General features: G+C 30.5%; 1 protein-coding gene across 1 annotated transcript; it reads left to right on the top strand.

Annotated features, from left to right (window-relative positions):
• The first annotated feature begins 910 nt into the window (after positions 1 to 910).
• Positions 911 to 24,040, top strand: LOC107173192 (core-binding factor subunit beta-like). The gene is made up of 5 exons (XM_015523620.2): positions 911 to 1,538; positions 6,849 to 6,935; positions 7,048 to 7,164; positions 22,927 to 23,043; positions 23,455 to 24,040. The coding sequence occupies exons 1-5, from the start codon at positions 1,341 to 1,343 to the stop codon at positions 23,596 to 23,598; spliced, it is 663 nt and encodes a 220-aa protein (XP_015379106.1). The 5' UTR covers positions 911 to 1,340; the 3' UTR covers positions 23,599 to 24,040.
• Positions 24,041 to 24,359: the final 319 nt, after the last annotated feature.

Genomic DNA, 24,359 nt, shown 5'->3' with positions numbered 1-24,359 from the left:
TGCAAACGCGCGTGAGACGACTTACATAGATGGTCAGATAGGTAAGTATACGTAGATACCTACTGTGGCAGTGCGGCGTCAAAGTAAAAAGCGCGTGTTCGAAGCGGTGGAGAGAAAAATCGACAAGTCTTATTTATTTTAATATTATAATAAATCGGTTGCACCGAGTTTGAATAACAATTCGAAATGATTCCTCATCTGGATTGTTCATATCTAAGTAGGCGCTTATAGTAATGTAATACACAAGATTTTCAAGAAGAAGAATTCGATACATATCGACTGAGAATAGCTATACGTACAGACTCGTATCGAAGTTTATAAGGTCGATACGTATCGTGCTTGTAGCTTGTATACCTATATTAAACGTGTAATTTCTTGAACACTCAAAATTAAACCAATAAGCACTCCAATTTCCTCCTTGAACATTTTGTATATAATATGCGAATATGCGATGCGACAATTATTAATAACACGACTACGGATCGTCGAATAATTTCCAGAAAAAGCTCACCGTCGTTGCGTGTGTGCGCCTATCCAATATATGTATTATATTTCAATAAAAATTATATAATATGATAAAACCACTGCCGCCGCCGTTTCGTTCGACTAACGTCTTATCTAGGGGTGAGTGGCGGCGAGGGTGAATACGGGAGACGAGTGCGAGCCACGAACGACGAGCACGTCAACAGACCGCGCAAAATATTATTCTGCACTCGAACATTATATTGTTATAATAGTGTGTCGTACACCGGACACGCCCGCCGTGACATCCGATTGGTCGGCCTAACCCCCGCTGGTGGTACAAAAAGTTAATGCCCCACCGCGCCGCTCGTCGGGTCCTATCGTGGCGGCGCGTGCGTTCCACAATTCGACATTCAACTATACCGTCATCGTATTATATTATTATTATGTTTATCGTCGTCACTCGTCTCGTCGCCGTCGTCGTCGTCGTAGTTATCGTCATCGCGACGTCATTGTAGGTTCGGTGGCGACGTTACAAGTAAATCATTACGCTCACAATTATTATTCCGTTTTCTACTACACGTGTATAGTATTATTCAACGGTGCCCATCACGGTCGTCCGTTTTTAAACAATAGGATAATTACATAGACATATTAATATAATATATACCTAGTTATAAAAATATATTTTCAACGAAATTAATGATAACAATTCTTTCGTATTCAAAACAATAACCATTATCGGCGGCGTTATTGTAGCAGTTGATATAGCGATCAGGAAAAAAAAAACTAACACTTAGATATATATATATATATTATACGGTCATACTTAAAGTGGTACCTACTTGCAATAGCGTCAGTCGCACGCAAAACGTCCAATGCTCATGATGAATGATTTCGGGTCGATGGGCCCGGGCAACATGATGCCGCCGTCGTTCAATCCCATGTGCCAGGGGTTGTTCGAGCACCAAATGCCCAAGCCCAGGTTGGCGTTCAAGATGCCTCGAGTGGTGCCCGACCAGAAAAATAAGTTCCAGACGGACGATCTGTTCAAACGACTCAGTCGTGAGAGTGATGTAAGTACAACTACTAACTGTCTACCGTATTCTGCAATGCATCACTCGAGTATGGAGTATAGAATGTATGATGGTCAATTTATTTTAAACAGATACCACACTTTGGACATAGTGTCCAACTAACCCATTTTTTGTCTTATTATAGTGAATTATTATTATAATATTAGTACCTACATTTAAATCGCATCAGTTAAACAAAAATCATGAACCAACATTATGACTTCTTGATTATATACACATATAGACACCGTGTTTCGACACAAGTATCTTCAACGATGATCCCATTCCTATTACAATTTTTTTGTACATGCATACATACATAGGTTCCTATATCATGTGTAATATAATATATGATAATATGTCACTCTAAAATCTAAATATATTCATAAATTGCGATTTTTCCACAGTTTTCACGTTCATTGTCGAAAGAATTATATGTAAATTACAAATATTAACTAATAGGTAAATCATAGACTGCAAATTTTACGCAGGTAATTGCTTACAGCTGTGACTTATAATCCATAGGACGCCCTCGGCCTTTAAAAAAATTAAACTCGCGTCTCGTGATATCACCATAAATTTTATAATACATTATTAAATGGAAGAACATGCCTACTTTTATTTTCAACATAAACTAGTGTTAATCTCAAATGTTGTCTATTAATTATCGAATAAGTTAATTGATATATATATATTGATACAAGCTCATAATAATATAAATATTCAAAAAAATGTTCCCCCATCCTTGTCGCCTTATATTTGTAGTTACTGTGAACATTCTTCAAGAATGAGTTATTTCTTATTTCATAATACAATTCATTTAACTTAGTACATACATATTAGTTATCATAAAATTTTCTACAGCTTTTGTATCCATTTGATTACGGACGTCGGTCCAAGTGTGGTAGTTATCAACGAGACACTCGTTTAACACTCGTTGATGTGTTTGATTCTGGTAAAGAAAAAATGTAAATTCTACAACTGCCCACGCACGTCTTTTTCTTTGAATATTTTAAATATTTTGTATCTGTTTCCGTTCTAATGAGGTACTTAAAATAATTATTCCTCGAATTTATTTTAACTTATAAATATAAAAATATATATAGATAAAAAGAAGATAATAATATACAGCGATATGGCTGCCGAGTAATCGCAATGTGCGGTGTACCAATATCATCAGTGTGATTAATTTGCTTTATTATTAATTGGCAAAAAATAAAAATAAGAATAAAATCCATTTTACTCAAGTATAAAGTTAAATTATCACGGTAATACAGTAAATGGTGAAACCTGGTAAGAACACATCAAGTTCTGATTAAGTTCTTCGGGAAACTGTGAAATGAGTTTCCAAACGTAGTCCTGAAAAATCTTTTACAAAAATATCTTGTACCATTTTATACTGTTTGCAGCGGGTCATGGATAAACTGCCTTACTGCCTGCAAACTAAACATATCAATCTTTATATCATACTTTAATTATAATTTATTATGATAAGTATTATTTTTTTCAACTGATAAGAAATCTGAGCTCAAACACACACACACACACACATATATTTAATGTACATTTATATTTGTAATGCTAATATACAGTATTATAACCTTTCAATAGATTAGGTACGTCAGATATAAATGTGGTGGTTATTTGACTTTAATTTATTTGTGGGTACATATATACAATAATTAAATAATTTTACATTTTTACGAGTTAGATAAGGATAACTAATAGGTGAAATGTTATAAATATATTCCCAATATATTATTTGATATTATGATTATAATTTGCACATAGTGCTGCATATAGGTACTTGTCAGCATTATGTATATTAAATATAATATTAAATATATTACTCATCTAAACGTTTAGTTGAAAATATATTCGTATACACGTGCAATTAACCTAAATATACCATGGTTACTATATTTTATTTTACAATATAATATGGCGAATGTTCAAGATATATAAAACTGAACTCTCACAGTAGTGTGACCGATTCGTAGATCGTTATTTGTGGTGGTTTTTTCTTTTCAAAAGCATCTGTATCTACTCGCTCTACGGGATTCCGATTTCGGTAATTTACAGTTATTCCGAACATCAATAGTTTACTTTTTTTTTTAATCAACATGTGAATGCGTTATTAATAATACGACGCTAATACATTGTTCGCAATTTCGCATGTCTAGATAATACTGTCATAATTGAAAAAGTATTTAAAGTTTAAATTAAGATATTTTAAAGAGTTCTTTACCAATACGTTTAAAATTAAAAACTTAAATACTTGGAAACATATTAAAGAGTATAACTTTTTCAAATATTATGATGAAACCCAAAACTTAGACTTGCACCACACTGGCCTTTAACGATTTTTTAAGTACTGTCGTATTTTTAAATGTGGCTGTATTTGCATACAGAAATATTTATTTTAAACAGCCATGTAGTTGTTAAGCATTACGTTCAACCAGTGGAATATTTTGGGTGATTACTCATCGGGGGGTGTCCAAAATTTATTGAACCTCACAAACAACATTTTTAGAATTATAACGTAAATTATTTTCAACTTTATTATTAATAATGTAAGGTACAATTCCCTAATTTGATAAACGGTAAACTAGATTTAAAAATAAACTAGGTATATAAACGTTCACAATATTTTCGTTATTGTATTTTCGCTGCGGCCTGCGAGTATTTTTATTATCTTAATGACCCGGCGAAATTCAAATAATTTCTGTATATTCTTGATAAGCTGTAGATAAATTGCTGGTGTTATGGAATCTAATAAAATTAATTTCAGTTTTTCCGTTATGAAAATATTATTTATTTTATAATAAAATAAAAATAGTATACTATAAAATAAATGACCCCAATGTCCAATATATTAGGACATTTTTTTAAACTAAAGGGGTGTCCAGACATAGAAGACACCACTCCCCCCCACAAAAAAATAATAATATAATACGCCACTGTGTTCAACGGTTTAACATAATGTTTTTATATTTTTCCACCACAATACACTTCTTGCTGCCATTTTCATTCCTTTATACACTAATCTAGCAATAACGGCATGTGCTTTATGAAAGATTTGTTTAACATAATCTTTTAATAGTATTTTAGCTTGATAATTTTTTATTACCTGATTCGAAGAAGGGATAATGTTTGGGTATTTAACAGCTAATGTGTCCAAAATATTATTACTTGTTGAGCCTTGGTTTGTCTGTAGAACATTTATCCAACTTGGATACAGTCTATCTAACCAGACTCGACCCAAAAGTAATACACATGGTTATTACTTTTTACGACAAATAATTCTAAACGAACAGTCTTGTCTACAACGTCACCACACAGCCTACGTTAACCAACAGTTTTCTCAATAACTTAATATTTAACTGATACAAATTTAACTAGGTACTACATCAATTAATAGTGCATATGAAAACATTTTCAAATACAAACCTTCGCTTATTAATGATACACATGCGCCAAAATCTACTTCCATTTCTACTACCTTATCACTATGACTAGCAATGGACTGCCTGACTTCTGCAGCACTGCATTTATTCTTTCTTCATTTTTCGACTCCACATAACTTAGCATCTGCTCCAATTCTTCAGATAACTCATGCATACTGTTGTTTCTTGATGACACTGAATCACTACTACTTGGGTGATCTAACTATAGTACACTGGTGATTTGTTAAGGATTTATGATGATTTATACGCTAAATTTAGTTCTGGCCAGGATCAGGAAATGGACATTTAAGATAACTGGAAAAAAAGTGTTTTGGGTTCAAGCACGTCTGCAGAGTCTATATTATTTTATACATACGTTTATTAAGGTTTACCATCTTATAATAGTTTTTGCTTTTTGAAACAATCATATAATAATAACACATAATATAGCATTATTTTCAGATCAAAATTTAGAAATCTAAAAAAATTATAAAATGTATTAAGTATAAATGTACATATTAAATTTAAAACTGTGCAACATGCGTTGCATATATTATGTTGCAGCATTTATATATTATATAAAATTCACATTTTTAAATTTCCATTAGCTGGTGGATCGTTATGACGGTTTTTACTCACAAAAGAAATATTGACCGAAATAAGTCATTAATCGTGATAAAAGACAGTTATCGGAAACCATGTGGCCTCTCTAGTGACCTGCAGGTCTTGTGACACTTTGCCGCCACTATATAAACGCTGTACCTGATATTTTGTAGTACCGCAGTGCCACACTGACCACCACGTGTGTCTAAAATCTAGATGGTCAATTTTTAAATGATTCACAGCTGCTGCATAGAATCGAAACCATATTTTGCGGCTAACACCTAACATTATACGCCATACGCATATTGACTAAATTTATCAACGTTTAAGTATATTCATTTTAGTTGCCCCGTATAGGAATACATATGTATATATATAAAAAATGTTTGTAATTTTATTATATATGATATAATTTATAATTTATGTATAAACTATACATCAATAATGCTATATTATAATATTATTATAATCAGGCATATAGTCAGAATTTTTCCATTAGGGGGTCAAAATTTTTTGGCCCTGTCTGCTTTTTGTAGGCCCCCTACAACATCTTTCCTAATTACACAAAATCTATAATCACATGATGTACCTACATACCTATGACTTGAACGACGAGCTGCAGACACGGCAGCAATATGAATTTGAATGTATTTTCTATATATTTGCATCTACTATTACCTACTTATAACATGAAAATATAAAATAAGACCAAAGTGCCTATAATAGTGATTAATATTTATTCTGATTGATTGATTAATTAATTACCTACATATAATTCATACATTTTGAATACGATTACCTTTGGAATTCTGATGACTTGACTACATGTAGGTTAACTATTTCATTAATTTACTACACTGTATATAAAAATATTAAGTTTGATTCATTATAACTATAATTCTTACAAAATTATTCATTATATATATATTAATAATTATAGTTTCATAATTCGTGAATTTAGTAATTTACCAACTTTTATTGGTGTCCACATCATGAAATATGAAAATTGTTTTAGCTATATCTGTATAAATAAATAGATATTTCATAATTCATATATGAATTGTGAAAACTGTAGCTTATGCACCCGTTTCGTGGGTTTGGCTAAAAGTTGTATAATTCAGTATTTTACATAATATGCATATATGATGGGGCGTAACAGTGAAACATAAAATGTTATAAATGTCCAAACTGTTCAAAAATATATTAAATGTTAGTAAAATGAATAGTATTTATATTGATATGATTTTTTTTCTTTTTATAGGTAAGATACACAAGTTACAGAGACAGGCCTCATGAAGAAAGACAAAATCGTTTTCAAATGGGTTGTCGCGAAGGACACGTGGACATCGTACGTATTAAATCAATATAATAACAATCGGAAAACAGCCGAGTACCTATACCCACACATTTTTTTCCCGTTAATTGTTTATACATTTTTCATTCTCGTATTGCTATCATAGGCTTTTGCCACAACGGGGACGAATCTGCAACTCATGTTCACTCCGAATATGCCGTCGATGGCATCTTACCATCAACCCACTATTGGTTATTGCGATTTTGAAAAAGAACAAGGAATGGTAAGGAAGAGCATTTAATATTTTCATAATTTATTATTTAAGAGTCAAAAATAAGATATTAAATAGAAATTAGAAATTTGTAGACAAAGAAGTTGGTTATTTAAAATATCTAGGTCTATTATTATTGGTGTTGGTAGTATATTTTCGTTTGTTGCATGGCTAATATGTTTGTAAGATCATAAAGCTCATAATAATTGTGCAGTTAACATAAAAACATTAAACTTTAAACGTTGGTATAAATACATCTAATATCAATATATATTTTAAAATACACGATATTAGAATATTGCATTAATGTATCAGCGCATCAGCAGTTGGTTAAGAGTAATTTTGAGTTAATAATATTGGTCAAAAACCTACAATCGCCGAATTTATTTCAAATATTACAATACCTATATAACATTATAAATACGCCGAGGACAAATATAAATATTCAATATTATGGATTCATAGATAAAGTTTCTTCAACAATAATTTAACCTTAACCTGTATAAATCAGAAAATATATACATATATATTAGGTATGTATTATATTTATATACATTATAATATCATATATAATTTATATAACAATTATATTTGCAATTTGCCTTTATAAATATATATTTAAAGTTTACGTTTTCAAAAATATCTGCTTTTGCATTTTATATTGGTTTACAAAATAAAATTATTCCCAAGACTGAAATATATTGAATTCGATGTCACGTCAAACGTGATTTTATATATAAAATGTATATTGCAGTTTGCATAATCAATTAATGAAGAAATAACTTGTTCAGGGGAAAAATAAAATTTAACGTCACGATAGGTGAACCATAATATTAGTAATATATTTCCTATATTAGTTGGTGTTAGCTGTGTTAGAAAGTGTATATTATATTTTTTATATCGATCTGTCTATGACATTTTGTGAACTGCTCGCACTCTGCAGAGACTCGCACACATACATTTATATATTATATGATTTAGAATAATGACATGTCACAATAAAAATACTTCCTCTTTTCTTTGAAATTCTATTCGTTATAACAACAATAGTGCCATTGGAACTCTAAAAACAAAATGGCGTCAATTATAATCCCTCCCCTCATCCATGCGACCCTCTTTTTCGAAAGCGCATATTGATCCGCACGATTTTCCCCTTGTCAACACTCGGCTGTGTTTTGGGAATACTCGCGACAATATAATAATAATGTAATGCTATAAAAACTGACGACAGTGTTACAATACGTATAATATTTACGAAAAATGTTAATAATATTATTTACAGCGACCGGTGCTGCAGTTGGGGTAGTTTTTCAAGTGTGTTAAAACGGTATATAAAAGGTATAAAAACATAATCTATTATATATATACCTACTGCGTACCTTTATATTATAATAATGATAGTAAGATTGAAACTTGAAACTTGAAAGTCGAAATGTATGTTTGAGTATAGTTATGTGTATACAGCCGACTTCGATTCGGACGAGCCTGGCGAGAGCTGATAAAATAATGTAACGTTTTTGTTTGTTTCAACTGCAAATAATATAAGCTGCACAAGAAAATCGTTTAATTTGTGGATGTTTAAAAAAAAAGTCAAAGTTAAATCCACAAGTACAAACCAATAATTCTGTCACATAAAAATATAATTTTCGACGAAGTAAAAGAAGTAGGTATGTACAGTACGATTGCAGCAATGGAAAAAACGAAGCGTATTACACGGAATAAATATACTATTATAATATGTATTATAATATTTTTAAGGTACCTATAAAGATAGGTACCTAACATTATGTAATAATTGAAAAATTACCCGTGAAAAAGGCTACACCGTATATATACCTACGTATAGGTATTATGTTACTTTTACGATACCTACGCGATTTTGACAGGCCTGACAAATTTACTGAAGAGCTGACAACACAATAATATAATAATATCATCGTACAAGTACGCCCGGTTTCAATTTCAGATGTTTGCGTGTATACAATCTTTTCTTTTCTTTTTTTCACCCTCGTGTTTACTCCGGCTTATGTGTATATATCACTATTGTTGTGGACCCGGTATTGTATAAGTACAGTGTACTTATAACACACACATGTATATATTATTTATAGGTATATAATAATATATGTACGGTAATATATATAAATATATTATAATATGTTCGAATGAAGCCACTTTTTTTTAGTCTAATGGACACCGGCGCATATATACTAAAAAGCCGGGTGAATGTGCGGGATTAGTGTGCGTGTCCTTTGACGGCCAACAAAAATAAATAATATCAATAATAAGTGTTTATGTACCTCATCATCGTTACAATTATATAATAATAAAAAAATAAACCTAATTTTGAAACACTTCCTAATCATAACTAAACAGATGCAAGACATAAAAGCATATGTACCTATACCTATATAGGTATGCTTAAAAAATATAAAAACATATATACATATAAACATTTCAGTAATACAACTTGATTATATGAATAATGTATATTAAAATATGCAGCGCGGTGTACATATAATATTCGTATACTATCCAAACATGACATATTTTTGGATTATCCGTCATAGTGAATATTATACATGATAATATATTATTTTCGAGGGGCTGGCTGATTAAGTATTTAAGTCATTCGACATAATCTCCATTATGCAATTATATCGTGACATAAAATTTGACGATTTTAATATAAATTATTTATAGGTACACGTATACATTTATAAATTATAATTAAGTAGACTCATGCAATGATAAGTGAACACTGAACTTCAGTAATTTTCGCACAATAATATAATTACGGTCAGGATGCTGTTTTTAAAATTAAATTTTTCAACTACGTGAATCACATTGTGGGAGTACAGAAGAAAAAACGATGCGCGTCATCTTAAGTTTTAATGATGATAAACTCTGTACGGCTGAGGGTGAGTTGCGGCCCGACCTTTCGTTTCCGGTGTTGGAGACCGGTGAATTCCGGCCCGATAAAATTTTAGGTATAGGTTAGTTGCGGCCCAACAATATTTTAGCGATAGGTGAGTTGCGGCCCAAGTAATTATCATTACATATGTACCTTACTTATATAATATAGGTATATTATATACCTTTTACCTATATACCATATAAACGAATAACTATAAACGAAATGTTCAATACGTATGGGAAGTTATATTTTTGTATACAATATGATAAATATAATATAGATTGTTTTATCGTATTATCTGCCATAGGTATATGACTTACATTATGAATGCTTTGATTTTTTTTTGGACATTATTATCATAATATATTACACCAATTATACTTTTATTTTATTTACGACCAATATTAATATAAGTAGGTACGACAATTTATACTAGAAAATACCTTCATAATATTGTGATGTTTACATACTATATATAGACATATAGTATATAATATATATATATATATGTAATAATTGTTATATATACATTATTGTATGGTCGCAATTCGTACGTTCCTTTTCATAAACCCGGGCCGCAACTCGTACGTACCTCTCATAAACCCGGGCCGCAACTCGTACGTTATTTAGGGTTTGGGCCGCAACTCACCAACACTGCTCTGTACGACGTTTCGGCTATAAAGACGTTTAAAGATAATTAATTTTGGCAAAGGCCTTCCAACCCTTGGCGTCGTACATTATTACAAAATCCTTAAGTTTATAATTTTGTTGTAAATATCACCCGAACAGCAATCGTACGCCAATCTCCTGCGCCATCTATATCCGTATATGTATAACAATAGCGCCGCGCCGTTTCCGGTGTATAACGACGTATATGGTAAATACAGAGCAGCAGAAAGGTCGTTATTATTACTGCCTGTACAGGCAACGAACCCCAATTGGAAACATTATGTTATATAATATATATATTATTTTATTCTGCAGTTGGAATTTCGGAAGGGTCGCGAATGACATGTGAAATAATTATTGAAAACAAACGTCGCATAATAAACATCTCGTGTGATATATTTTCAACGTGTTGTCGCTAAAAATTATAAAAGTGTTTAATTGTATGACACGGGTATTTCTAAATGACGTATAATTTAATCTACATAATATAGATACCTTGGTGGTGACCCTCGAGGTGATTTTTATTCACCATCACGAGTTATTAAGACAAATCAAACCAATAATAATGGTTAAAACCACCAGGTTAAACGCGAATTATATTTACGTATAGTACCTACGTGTGTTGTAAAAATATTTCGACTAAAATTTATATTGTTTTACGTCCTAAACGCATAACTACTAAGTATAAATGAAACTTTTGTGATTTAATTGAAAGTACATAATAGGTATACCTATTATACCTACATATGCAGGAGAAGTAATAATGCCAACAGCGCGGTTCCTCCTCCGGTTTTCGATATCACGAAAAAAAGGTATATGTATATGAGATGACGCCCACGTGGACGAATAATATTTTTCATCCGTTTACCAAATGCTTATTACTAAACAATGATTCTTAAGACATTTTAAATGAAGTTTTACAATCATCATTACGTGCAGTAGCAGTATATTACCATACACAGCAGGGATCGTCAAACTTTTAATAAAACAAGCCATTCGGTATTTAAAAAAAAGTATTTATAGACCGTATTTCAGTATTTGTACCTATCAAAAACATATATTTTATATAAAATGCCGTTTTCTATAATTATTATGGTATTATTATACTAGGTAGGTATATAGTTATATTATTACTAAAGCGCGGATTTTTATGCACTTATAAGTATCGAAATATGCCATATAATATGTAGTAAAAATCATGAAAATATGCAAAAAATATGCAGTTAAAATCATGAAAATATGTAAAAAATATGCAGTCAAAATCATGAAAATATTTTAAAAAATATGGAAACATTTTTATTTATTTAAAATTTACAGTAAAACTTATAATAATTAATTATTTAAATACTTAATAAAAAAAAATTTAGGGAATTTTCTGAAAATCTTAATTTATTTTTAAAATTTTATTTATTAATAAAATGAATAATTTCAAGTTTTTTTTCTGTGAAGATGTGTCGTTTATCGGCTATCATATTTTTAAAGACTGAGAACGAACGTTTGACGTCAACCGAAGTTATTGGGGCATATTTGAAGCAACTTAGTATTGTCGGATCTTGATAAAGATCTTCGAGCTGATCGTTTTCGCCTAATAACACTGAATTAATTTTTCGTAGAATCTTCAGACCTTCATTTTTGTTGGAAAGCTCGTTTAATTTTGTAGTAAGTGTTGCACCTTTCGATCCAGGAATAAAATGAATTTTTAATCGTAATCGATTATTTATCTTATAAAGGTTTAAATAAATATATATATATACATTATTATTTAGTGACTATGAAATTTAGTTTTAATTTTTCTACTTGACAAAATATTATTTTATACATTTTTTAAATTTTCGCTTCAATATGCAATAAATTTTAAATTTTGCCAAAATATGCAAAAATATGCAATAACCTTTAAATATACAGAAATATGCAAAAAAAAATTTCACCATTAGCTTCAAATTATGATGATTCGTGGAAATAACTGACAACAATCCAAAAATATTAAAAGGAAAAAATATGCAATTGCATAGAAATCCGCGCTCTAATTATTACTATATACTTTTAAATTTTTACTAAAAATTAAAATTAAATTGTATATGTAAATATATTTTTCAAAGTTCAACTTCTTTACAGACGGTAGACAGAGAGAAAACGAATAATTTCTCCCAATAGACTTCACACATCACTTAATTAAAACCAGACAGACGGTAAATTTAATAATGGTTATAATGATTTTGTAATTTTCGCTTATCTGTACTCAAATTTCATATACCGTGATTAGTTTTGTTATAAATATGATCAAAAAGAATAGTTTCACTTTACCCACGTGGAATCAGAACACGTACACTTTTTTAATGTTGGGACTTGGGACACTATAATATAGTGTATATTATACTATCGAATAGTATATATATATCTCACATTCTTCATAAAAAGAAAATGTACTTAAATTCATACTTAAGTACCCATATAAAGTGCATATATTTTGGATGACCTATAATCGTTATTATTATGATACTTATTCGATTCATATAACAATAAGCTAATAAAAGACAAAAGTCGTATCTATACATTTTAATAATGGTAAGGCTGCAATATTATATATTTTAACAAACGAGTTATGACGATAATAGTGCATTCTAAACGATATTTTATAAAACCGTATAGGTGACCTAGCTATTACTGTCTACTATGCATTATTAAAAATCGTCTCCCCTACAATCGTTTCTATTATGTTAGTTATTCACGTGAACGCCTTTCGGTCAGTGGTCACTTGCGATTATTAGTCGTGTCCGTCGGAAGTAGCCGGACTTTCGTCTGTTATTATTATGGTGATTATATGGTTTTATACAATCGAAATGCCGGTAAAACCTACACCTATTTATTGGACGAAGGTGAAAAAAATTCAAATTCTCCCTCCAAAAGGCGCGCACAATATTATATAATATTATAAGTCACACGCCCATCAGAACCACGGCGTGTAACAATTTGATTAAAACTCGCGGCGCTGACGAAGAACTTCTCAGCTGGAGGTAGAGCGAGAGAAAAAAACACAACGCGAAATTACATTATTAATATATATAATTTTTTACCCCGTTTATTTACACAACCCCGACTGAGAACCGCCAGCGTACACCTTTTCGGACTACCCTTTAAACATCGCTGTGCGCATATACGCTCGTTTTGTTACCGCATTAGCAACTCTTTGACTGTCACAGCTTGAAGCCGAAAAAAATGATTTTTTTATTTTCCTCTCTTTATCACGTTTCAACACCTTTGTACAATGTTATTTTATATGCACTTGCAAAAATTACTGTTTTTTTCTTTCAATTATTGTTTTTCGCCGTACCCCGGCCGAACCCTTGTTGATAAGTTTATTAAGAGACATCTGTCTGCCGTTCGATTTGCCACCCACTGTCATAGGCGTACACACGGCCATAAACACAACGTACAGTGTACACACTACAATAACTACACATACATAGTTGTTCACCACTCGCTCGTTGCCCACCCGATAATAATAATTAACGACCCTTTGCGCTAATAGAAAAAAAAATAAATACAAATTCCGACTCCGTGAATTGCATAAATGAACGTGACGGCATGATTTTATAGATAATTATATACGGACCGATATAAATGTACACCATTTAAGATTTATTCACATTACACGTCGATTTAGCACCTACCTATGTTATATTCTAAATTATTACAATTATTATGCTAGATAATATATTTATAATAATACAATTATTGTATTCGTTGCAAGAACTCAAAATTAAACGGTTAGAATTCGGTGCGAATAAGGTATAAATATAATACTAAAATAATAAATAAATTATGTATAGTCTAAACTTACAAATTTTAGTAACTGGTAATTAATATACAGATACCTGTGATAAAGATTCAAGACAGAATCATCGAATCGGTATTGAGTAAAATATAAAGGTTCGTTTGGAATCTTGAGTTAATCACACATGGTGCTAATATAATAATTGGAGTTTTTAAACGACATATTATCCATTGAGAAGGAACGTAATGATAATATTTTATGATTATGATTTGTATATATTTTTTTTTTAATAAAAGCTCCGTAAGTCAAGAAAATAATACATTTTTTCTACTCAATTTAAAAATTAAAAATAATTTTTTAATTGGCTGAAGTTTTATCTTCTTTGTAGCAATATTAAAGAATCACTTACATACGATAAAAGATGACGATTTTTTTTTATTCACTCGTTTTATGTAGATAAGTACCTACTTATATAATTTTCTTTTTTTTCTTTCATAGTGTGTCGCTTTTGGTGAAAACATACATAATTGAACTAGATTACAAATATCGATTATCTACAGTATTATTATAGCTAAATAAACTGAAATAATACAAATTAAATATATGGAGTCCCAAACTATAAAAAATATATAAATTAAACAAAATTAAATAAAATTAAATAAATAAAAGTACATAGATGATGCGGTAACAAATATTTAAGGCAGTGACTGAAAGTAATAACACATAAAAATGATATAAATAGGAATTTGCCCACTTTATAAAGGTGTACTTTTAGATTGCATAGCCAATCTTGTACCTCACTGCCACCTATAAAGAGCTCTGCTCCATATAATTAAAAAAAAAAAACGAATTATAAGATGTTAATTATTTCGTACAAATTATTATTTTTCCAATATTAACGATAAATAAAATTCGTAATACTTATACAGACTTCATTACGTACCCAATACCGAGTGTTTGTTTCAACGACAACGACTTTAGAGCCCTAAAATCATATCTATTAATGAGGCATAGGTATTACAATATTACGCACGCGGACACATGATCCTACCCGGTGGTGGAGTGACGGTAACCGCCAAACCGCATTCCTCCGGTCTCCGACAACTGCCGTGACATGAGTGCAGTGTATGATATTATATACACGATATAATGTAGGCTATATCGCGATAAAATAATAATAAAATATGATACATATCGAGCGGGTGGGTCAGATTTCATCACCCATCACGACCACGGTAGCGGTAAAGCGCACTAGCTATAAAATAATAATAACAATAATAATAGATTGGCAACTAGGTAATATCAGGTATACGATATACCTACTCGCTTGAGCCGTGTTGTGGTAGTGCGTCATCAGTGCAGATTCTTCTGTTTGGGAAAAATAAAAATATATAGCAATTAACTTCATATATACCTAATGAAGTTTTTTACACTTCTATTCTCTAATAGTCCTGATTGGAAAGTCGTGATTCTTAGATTAGCTGACTCAAGGGCGAATAGGCCTATGAGGAAATTGTGATTTACCCTAAAGGCCCTAACTGTTGTTGGCGGCCTACAGAAGGCCCAGGCAGATATACGATAGGCAGTTTAATTGTTTTTCTTATGCATTTTATTAATAAAAGTTACAACTTTTTCACCAAACAAATTGGAGACTTTTAAATGAGTTAAACTATACAGCCTCTAACAAATGACTGATATATTTCCCAATATTGATAACTAAATCTAAGCAAATAATTTATTTATGGATTTACGTTTATATCGATATACGTTTTAAGTCGTCAGTTAATTATTCGAACAACTATTATAATAACTGTTTTTTGAGCTTCAATATAGGTATAAATGAAGATAATATTATATGGTACGTTGCAATAATTGTCAAATCGAAAAAAAAATGATTTTTTATTTATATTTAAAATTAGCAAAAAAAAAAAGGATTAAATTATGAAAATGAAAAATGTAAATATGTTATGCACAAGATGATGTTGTTAATATTAACCACCTTACATGTGCAGTTTCATCAATATTTTGGCACGGTCTATTCTTAGCTCAACTTTAAATACGTATAGGTATAAGTGTATAACTAATAAATTTATTGTTATACATTTTATCTTCATAAATCGATATACTCCGATAAATATTTTACATTCGAATACAATTAAAAAATTAAAAATATAATTATTTTTAATTTATTACACATATACACATAATATCGTAGTATTATATATTTATTATGTTATTAAACATTTTTATTTTTTAATGAGTAATCTATGTAAAAAAAAATATTTTTAAAATAATTAGTGTCTTAAGTTAAATAAGGCAGATCCTATGAGATATTCAGATATGAAATGAAGAGCATATTCTTAATCACTTATCAGTTCGAAAGCTGAAAAGTTGGAATAAAATGGGTTTTAATAAAAACTTTTCATTTTTCGTTATAGATTATATCATTAAAAATGTAGAATGCATCGACAGAAATAGCTGTATGTATATAAGGATAAGAAACATGAAATGTTATAAAAATATATTAAAAGGGGCCACGGAACATCGAGAGAAAGAAACACACTTCCCTCGAACTCTGGAGTGTTTTATTACGGCACAAAAGCCGCATTATACTTTATGAATTTGGGCACTATATACTCATCACTCATCAGATTATCTTAACTCCTGGACGTCTTCGGATGCGGCTACCGTTTTTGTATAGGTATCTTGTACCTACCTCCAAACTCGCGTAATAAAACATATATTATCATTATATTATAACATAACTATGCCGCATGCACCCATCACCTATGTGTAAACAATATTATATTATTATATTGTACACGACGTCGGTCGGTCGTCGGGCATAAAAGACAACACCCACACATCCAAACAAACACAGACCTGTGTCGGTGGGCCGTGTAATAACGACGATCGTACACGACCACGACACACGATTTCCATCACTCTCGCAGTCTCGCTTGCGCCCAGGGTATCGAGTCGTCGGACCGCGGCGATGTGAACTGGGTGGTCCGGTCACGTGATGGAGGTAAATAATATACAGTGTACACCACAATATGCACACACACACACAACCGTTGTACATTTGCACATGTACGTCTATACATGATGATATTACTTCCGTGACGTCAGATATTGTCAGTAAATTATTGTATTGTGTAATATCGTATATGATGTTGCATTGTATATTATAATATACATTTTTATGATTATACATACCTAATATCATGAACAATATGTGTTGAAGATATATGCCACCGAGTCTGGGTCACATTGTAGAACAGAAATACTTTTATTTTACATTTTGAGCGCAGGGATCTATACATACCTATGTGTATATATAATAGGTACTTTTTTGGAAAAAATATGTAAATCGCTTCGACATTTAGAGTGCACTTTCTAGTACTTTCTTCATTATATCTGTTTATGGTACTTTTTCAATGTTAAAAACTCCCCATACTTTTTGGAGTGATCGGGAATTTGTTTTTTTTTAAAGCAGCCGATATCCATGCGCGGTAATATATTTTATGTGACATTTACACTCAACAGTCTTTAATTAAATTGATTTTGTTATTTTATTTTAATTCAATAAGTTATAATATTTTATGAAAATATTAATATATTAGCATTTTCTAGATATTATAGATATTTAAAAATATATTGCTGCTCTTTTTGAGCTATAATAAAATTGAATTTTTTTAAAACTTCTTTAGCTTTTTTAATTTTTAATAAAAACGATTTTACTTCAGAAAATGTTTGTTAATTTGTATCTATTGTTTTTGGTAGGTACCTAATACAAAAAATGTTAATCGTAGCAGCTTAAAAAATTCTGATTGTTATAACTTAAATTTTAATTTCATACATTGTGTTGACAAGTGAATTTAAAAAATATTTAGAACATAATATTATGGGCATGTAAATTTTTTTGGTTTAATTTCTATATAAATGTATGTTTTTTTCATGAAATAGCATTAATGTTAAAAATGCAAAAACGTTCTCAATCAAAGAAAAATTCTTATATCAAATCAAAAATATCGAAAATATGTAGGCATTATATTTTATGCGTGGGAAAAAACCTAGTACCATTCTACAGTTATAGAGATAATACTAATACGTTTTCGTCGTTTAAAAACAGGATAACTTTGATTGTGTGTTATCGTCATTTCGATAATAACACCAATATGTAAAAACTAATTCAGTATATAATTATGAATATTAGAAAATAAATAAAAATAATAGATTTTGAAAAAATATTAAGACAACTGGTGTCAATGTAATTTTGTCCACAAAAATACACTCTACAGCCATAATGATCTTGTTAAAATCAATCAAATTTTATTTTTTTATTTATAAACTAATATAGGGTGATATTCTACAGGCTTTGACAAACTCTGTTTCTATATATTGTAATATTAAATTTTAAAATAAATCTTCAAATATAATACAATTTTAAGCTTTTTTTACAGACTATAAAATACCTTTATTTGGTACAAAATTAAAAATCAGAGTTCAATACGGCTTGTTAAAAATCTTCTTTTTTTCTGATAAAAATAGTTATCAAAATCCGACAATTCTATAAGCCTGAATATTATTCGTGTGAAGTCATTTTTATCCATAGAATACACCGTATTAACCACCCCTCCCTCTCTAAATAGATCTCAAACAGTAGTTTGGCTGATAAGTATTATAATTTAGATAACAACAAAAATATAAAATAAAGGAATAATACCATAATAATATATACATACACTGCATCAATACGTACCGCCTGTTCGTATATATCCAACGTGTTTTTCGTATACACAGCGTGTTAAAGTTCTACCGATTACACGCATTCGACATCGGGTCGATATTATATCATATACATTATGTGTATTATAACCCTTAGGTATATAATGTAACATTATATTACATATTTATATATATATGATGTACCAAGTCATGCGCCCAGTCATGTGGCAAACTATACATTATATATATATATATATACGCGTATCAAATCAACACGTGTACTTAAAATACATATATATGTATATGTTTACCGTAAAGGGTTTTATTATATACGCGTCCAATGTCCAAAAACCCTTTTTTTTATACCCGTGTGTATTATATGTATTATACCCTATTTTTATATCCAAAATTATTGTTCGATGCTTCTTTTTTATATGTATAACATTATTATTTATTATATATATATATATTTATATTGTTATATGTTTATAACGTCGTCATCGTCGTCCCTGGTGTGTGTGTAATGTATATAAAATGTATGATACATGCAATATGTATAGTATATAGTTTATACATATATATATATATATATATATATATATATATATATATATATATAATGTACTGATGCTGTGAATTTATATATTTTATACATATTAAAGGCGTTACACACGTCCGATTTGTATACGTATATAATATAATATATCACGTGTAATATATTTTACGAGCCATTGTACATCGCCACGTCGCTCGATTAGCTTGATTAAAATCCTTTTGGCCTAAAGATTGCGCGGTCCACGGACGAGCATTGTCCCTGAATAACGTATTATCATAGATAAAAAAAAAAGAGTATATTATACGAATGGTGATAAAAATTATGTATAGAAAATGTCAATAACGCGTATTCGGTATACGTATTGACATTGTATATATATATATATATATATATATATAAATTGCAGGAGGCGCAGTCCACACCGAGTCTGTCATCAAAAATATTTTGTTCTGCAGCACACATTTTATATTACGCTGCTGTAGTACTGAGTAGCCGCAGTTTATTAAGTAAATAGGTTCTTTACTGCATTTGAATACCCGGGGTTTCCATGGAAACGTTGAAACTTTCACTGACAGCCAGGGCTTTGAATTTAAAGAATTATTAAAAATGAATACGGTTTGCAAGCATGGTGGACTTATAAAAATTGCTGAAATATCTTTTAAAAATTCCTTATTATCATACAAAACTGGAAAGTTTTTAAAAATCGGTATGGAAAACATTTTATGCTTAAAATAGGGAATCGTTGGAGAGAAATATGTATTTATAATACCTAAATGTTCAGGTCCTTAACAATGAAAAAAAAAATTTGAATTTCGTATAATATATGACGCATACTACTATATACATATAGTATGGGTACATAATAATTAAACAGCAACATCACATGAACACATGACTATAAGATGATGGAAACTATTAAGTATGACGAAAGAGATAGCCATAAAAAGTTCTGGAGGTGTAAATATAAAATTTAATGTAAAGGTGTAGCTGGTTCCACATGGAAATTCACAACTCGACTGTATAGTTTTGAAACCCTCAAATGATAAACGAACTTATCTACTCAGGATCTACACTTGTTGAGACAAAAGTTGCATTTAATCGGTTGGAATGTTGGATAGTCCGAATACTTGAATCTAAATCTATCATTTTTTCATTCTTATATATACGCCACATTTAAAATTATTTTAATATTTTTTAGGCTAGTTTTCGGCACCGGAACGGTCGCTTCCATTTGTATCTTTTTATAATATCTCTTGCAAGGAGCGATAATATATTATTCCGAAATTTCACAAAATGTCACACAAAAATGCTGAGAAAAAAGTTATTATCGCTGCAGGACGAACTGCAGGAGGGTAGTAGTTATATCCTGCACCGAGGTGGGCGGTGACGCTTCGGACGGGTCGTTCGAGGTCGTTAATATTATAGTCATCGACAAAAAAAATGAAGAAGGATTACACAATGGAAAAAAATTTCAAAATTGAAACGAAGTTACTTGTAGGCATACGTGGCCGCTAAGTGATTTTTTGCTGAGATGATACTAAAGGGTTGAGAACATCGTCACACACACACACACACACGACATAAAAACGTCAGACTAAACAATATATGCTGCACTGCACGTAATATACTATTATTGCCGTTCGTTCGAAATACATAGTTTATTTACGAACACGACGGACAAAATAAAGTGAAATGGTCGAGAAGTCACGACAGGAAACGCGCCGGACAATAATGCGTATACATGTGTGGGTACAATGATGCGATGTGACCTACACCCTTATTATATAAAAGAACGGACGATAATCGATTATATCATATTTATATACATTAAGTATGTATAAGGAAACCGGACAATAAACGTTGCGTGATTCTGCTGCCGTGTGTATAGGCGTATACATAATAATAATAATATTATATCAAATACACAGATTACTAAAATATGTTATGGACGCAGCGTGTGATGCGCATTGTACGTTTATCGTCTGTATGTAATCGTTATTACTACCCCGCGCGTTATTCTTACGATATTATTATAAAATATAATATCATAACACCTCGGGGATGTAATTTCCCAAGTGTGACGAGAGAAAATGTCTCGGCCGGCTATTTATATTTTTTCACGCCGGCAGCCTTATATAATTCATTATATTGATACTATACACAATATTATATTGTGCGACTTGCAGGGCGTCTTATTTATCGCCGACGCGATGTATACACGATGTGCATTATCATTATTATTATTATTATACGCTCATCGCGGGGCATGTGCGCGAGACACCACGTGGTGTAAGGTGAATTCTGCGCGACAGTGCTGTGTGGTGTTGGTCGAGACTGTTACGCAATTGAATACAATGCAATACAATGTCATATTATTCTAAATAAATATCAAGTTCGTAGGGGCAAATCGCGGGGGTGCCTGCTAGGGTACTCATAGCACCCCGAGTTCTGTATTGAAGCGCATAACTCCGCACCATTGTCTCGGATAATTCGATTTTATGAGTTCTGTTGCGTTTGCGACGACGACAAATATTTACACAATGTAAAAGGTTTTTTTTTTTTAAATTTAATATAGTATTATATTATTGTATTTTAAAGAGTGTTCGTTATTTCGAAAAGTACCGTGACAATTTAAGGTATACATTTTATTTCATTCTAAAACGTGTTTTGTGTGGCTTTTTTTAGTCTTTACTACTTGTTTATGAAATAGTAAGCCCACCAACATTGTAGTTGATTTTTAAAAACGGTTGTTTTAAAATTGTTTAAATGCCTACATATATATCCCCCGGAAACATATTTTGAACTATAATAAGTTAGGTTAAAAGTTTTATTGGATAAATTATGTAATTTTAGGGTATCAGATAGTGTTAGGAATACGCACAATTTTATAGCCGAAAAGAGTATAATATTTGCAGTTTGTCAAATGAACACAAAAATCAATTCACACATCATACAATAGTGCGAAAGGCTGCAAAAATATGTGAATTCATGACACTGCAGCATTAGTTGACTTAATGTATGCCCGTTTGGAGTTTAACTGTTATTATGATATTAACTTGATAGTTTTGACAGCGTTTTTCAGAGGAAATAAAACCCAAAAACTAATAATCGTTTCTGTTTTAATAGGTTCACATCCTATCGCCGTTTATAATGAATGGCGTTTGCGTGCAGTGGAAAGGACGGATCAATTTAGAAAAGTTAGACGGAATTGGATGTCTAGAATTTGATGAAGAACGAGCAATGGTATGGTATATCATTAATCGTTAATAGAATTGATCGAAATCGATATATCATCAGGTGCCTTATTATAGTACCAATAAATAGACGTATATCAAGGAGGGGGTGTATGCTCTTACAAAACTTAAGGTTTTACACCAAATTGATTCACGAAAAAATTATTTATTCAGCCCTCTTTCATCTCTCCTCCACCCAAATCTCAAACACTATTTGAGACTATACCTATATGATAATAATATATACGTAATAATAAATAATAATAATAATAATAATATATACGTTATATATAATAATATATACGTACATTTCGCTTTCGGTATTTTTCTCGCTATTTGTATACCTATATATAATTGAATAAAAATATATATGAAATTAAGCGGTCACTTGACATTACTATTATTATTTTGTTCCTTACAGATCGAACACCAAATATTGCAAGAACAGATAGAAAGGTACAACAACCGTATAAAAGACCACCAGGACAAATCACGGGTGTACAGACACCAAGAACGCGTCAACGTACCCGAGATGGACGTCAACAAGAGATTTAATAATTTTTAATCCATTTATTCATTTTTGTTTTTATTTCTTCTTTGTTATTTAATCTCGTTGGCATTAGATAAACCAATTACTTATTATTATTATTCAAGAGAGTTGTGTAACCTCCTATATTATTGACAGTGGAAATGCCAGATTATATGTAAACCATACCGCCAACAAAACAGAAATAAAGATGTAGACAAATTAATAAATACATATTTTTGTATTCTCCAATAACCATAGACCTTATACTCAGAGTATAAGGTCTATGCCAATAACCTAACTTGATTGACAAAACTATTAACATTTAAGTATAATTCCTGTAAAATGTAATTTTTGAAGGTTACATTACTTAGCCTTTCCACTGTCGTTATAATTAACGATTTTGCGATTTTATTTTTGTTTGTTTGTTTGTTTGTTTGTAATATAATATATTATGCAATAAAATTATTCATTTACGAAATACGGTTTGACCTATGATTGAAATACACTTCTTTGAAGTATTTTAATAACATAGCTGGATGATCAATATTATTAAAGAAAGGTTAGGTTTAACGTATATTTAGGTAACTGTTATATTTTTCAAGCAGAGTATAAAAAATGTTATTTAATAATTTGCATTTTTGTTAGGACAACTGTAAAATGCTTATAGTTATGGTACAATAACAGGTAAAAAATTACGGGAAGAAACATTCAATAGATATATTAAAGGAAACAAAAAAGAACAAAAAGTATTGAAACATATTCAATTATTAAGGTAATGAATAATGATGATAGAAAAA

The sequence above is a fragment of the Diuraphis noxia genome, unplaced genomic scaffold, assembly GCF_037042655.1.
Source record: "Diuraphis noxia isolate RWA-SAM2 unplaced genomic scaffold, SU_Dnox_SAM2 contig0001, whole genome shotgun sequence".
Classification (NCBI taxonomy): Eukaryota; Metazoa; Arthropoda; class Insecta; order Hemiptera; family Aphididae; genus Diuraphis; species Diuraphis noxia.
Note: the sequence above shows the minus strand (reverse complement) of the source record. Positions and strands in the feature narration are given on the sequence as shown.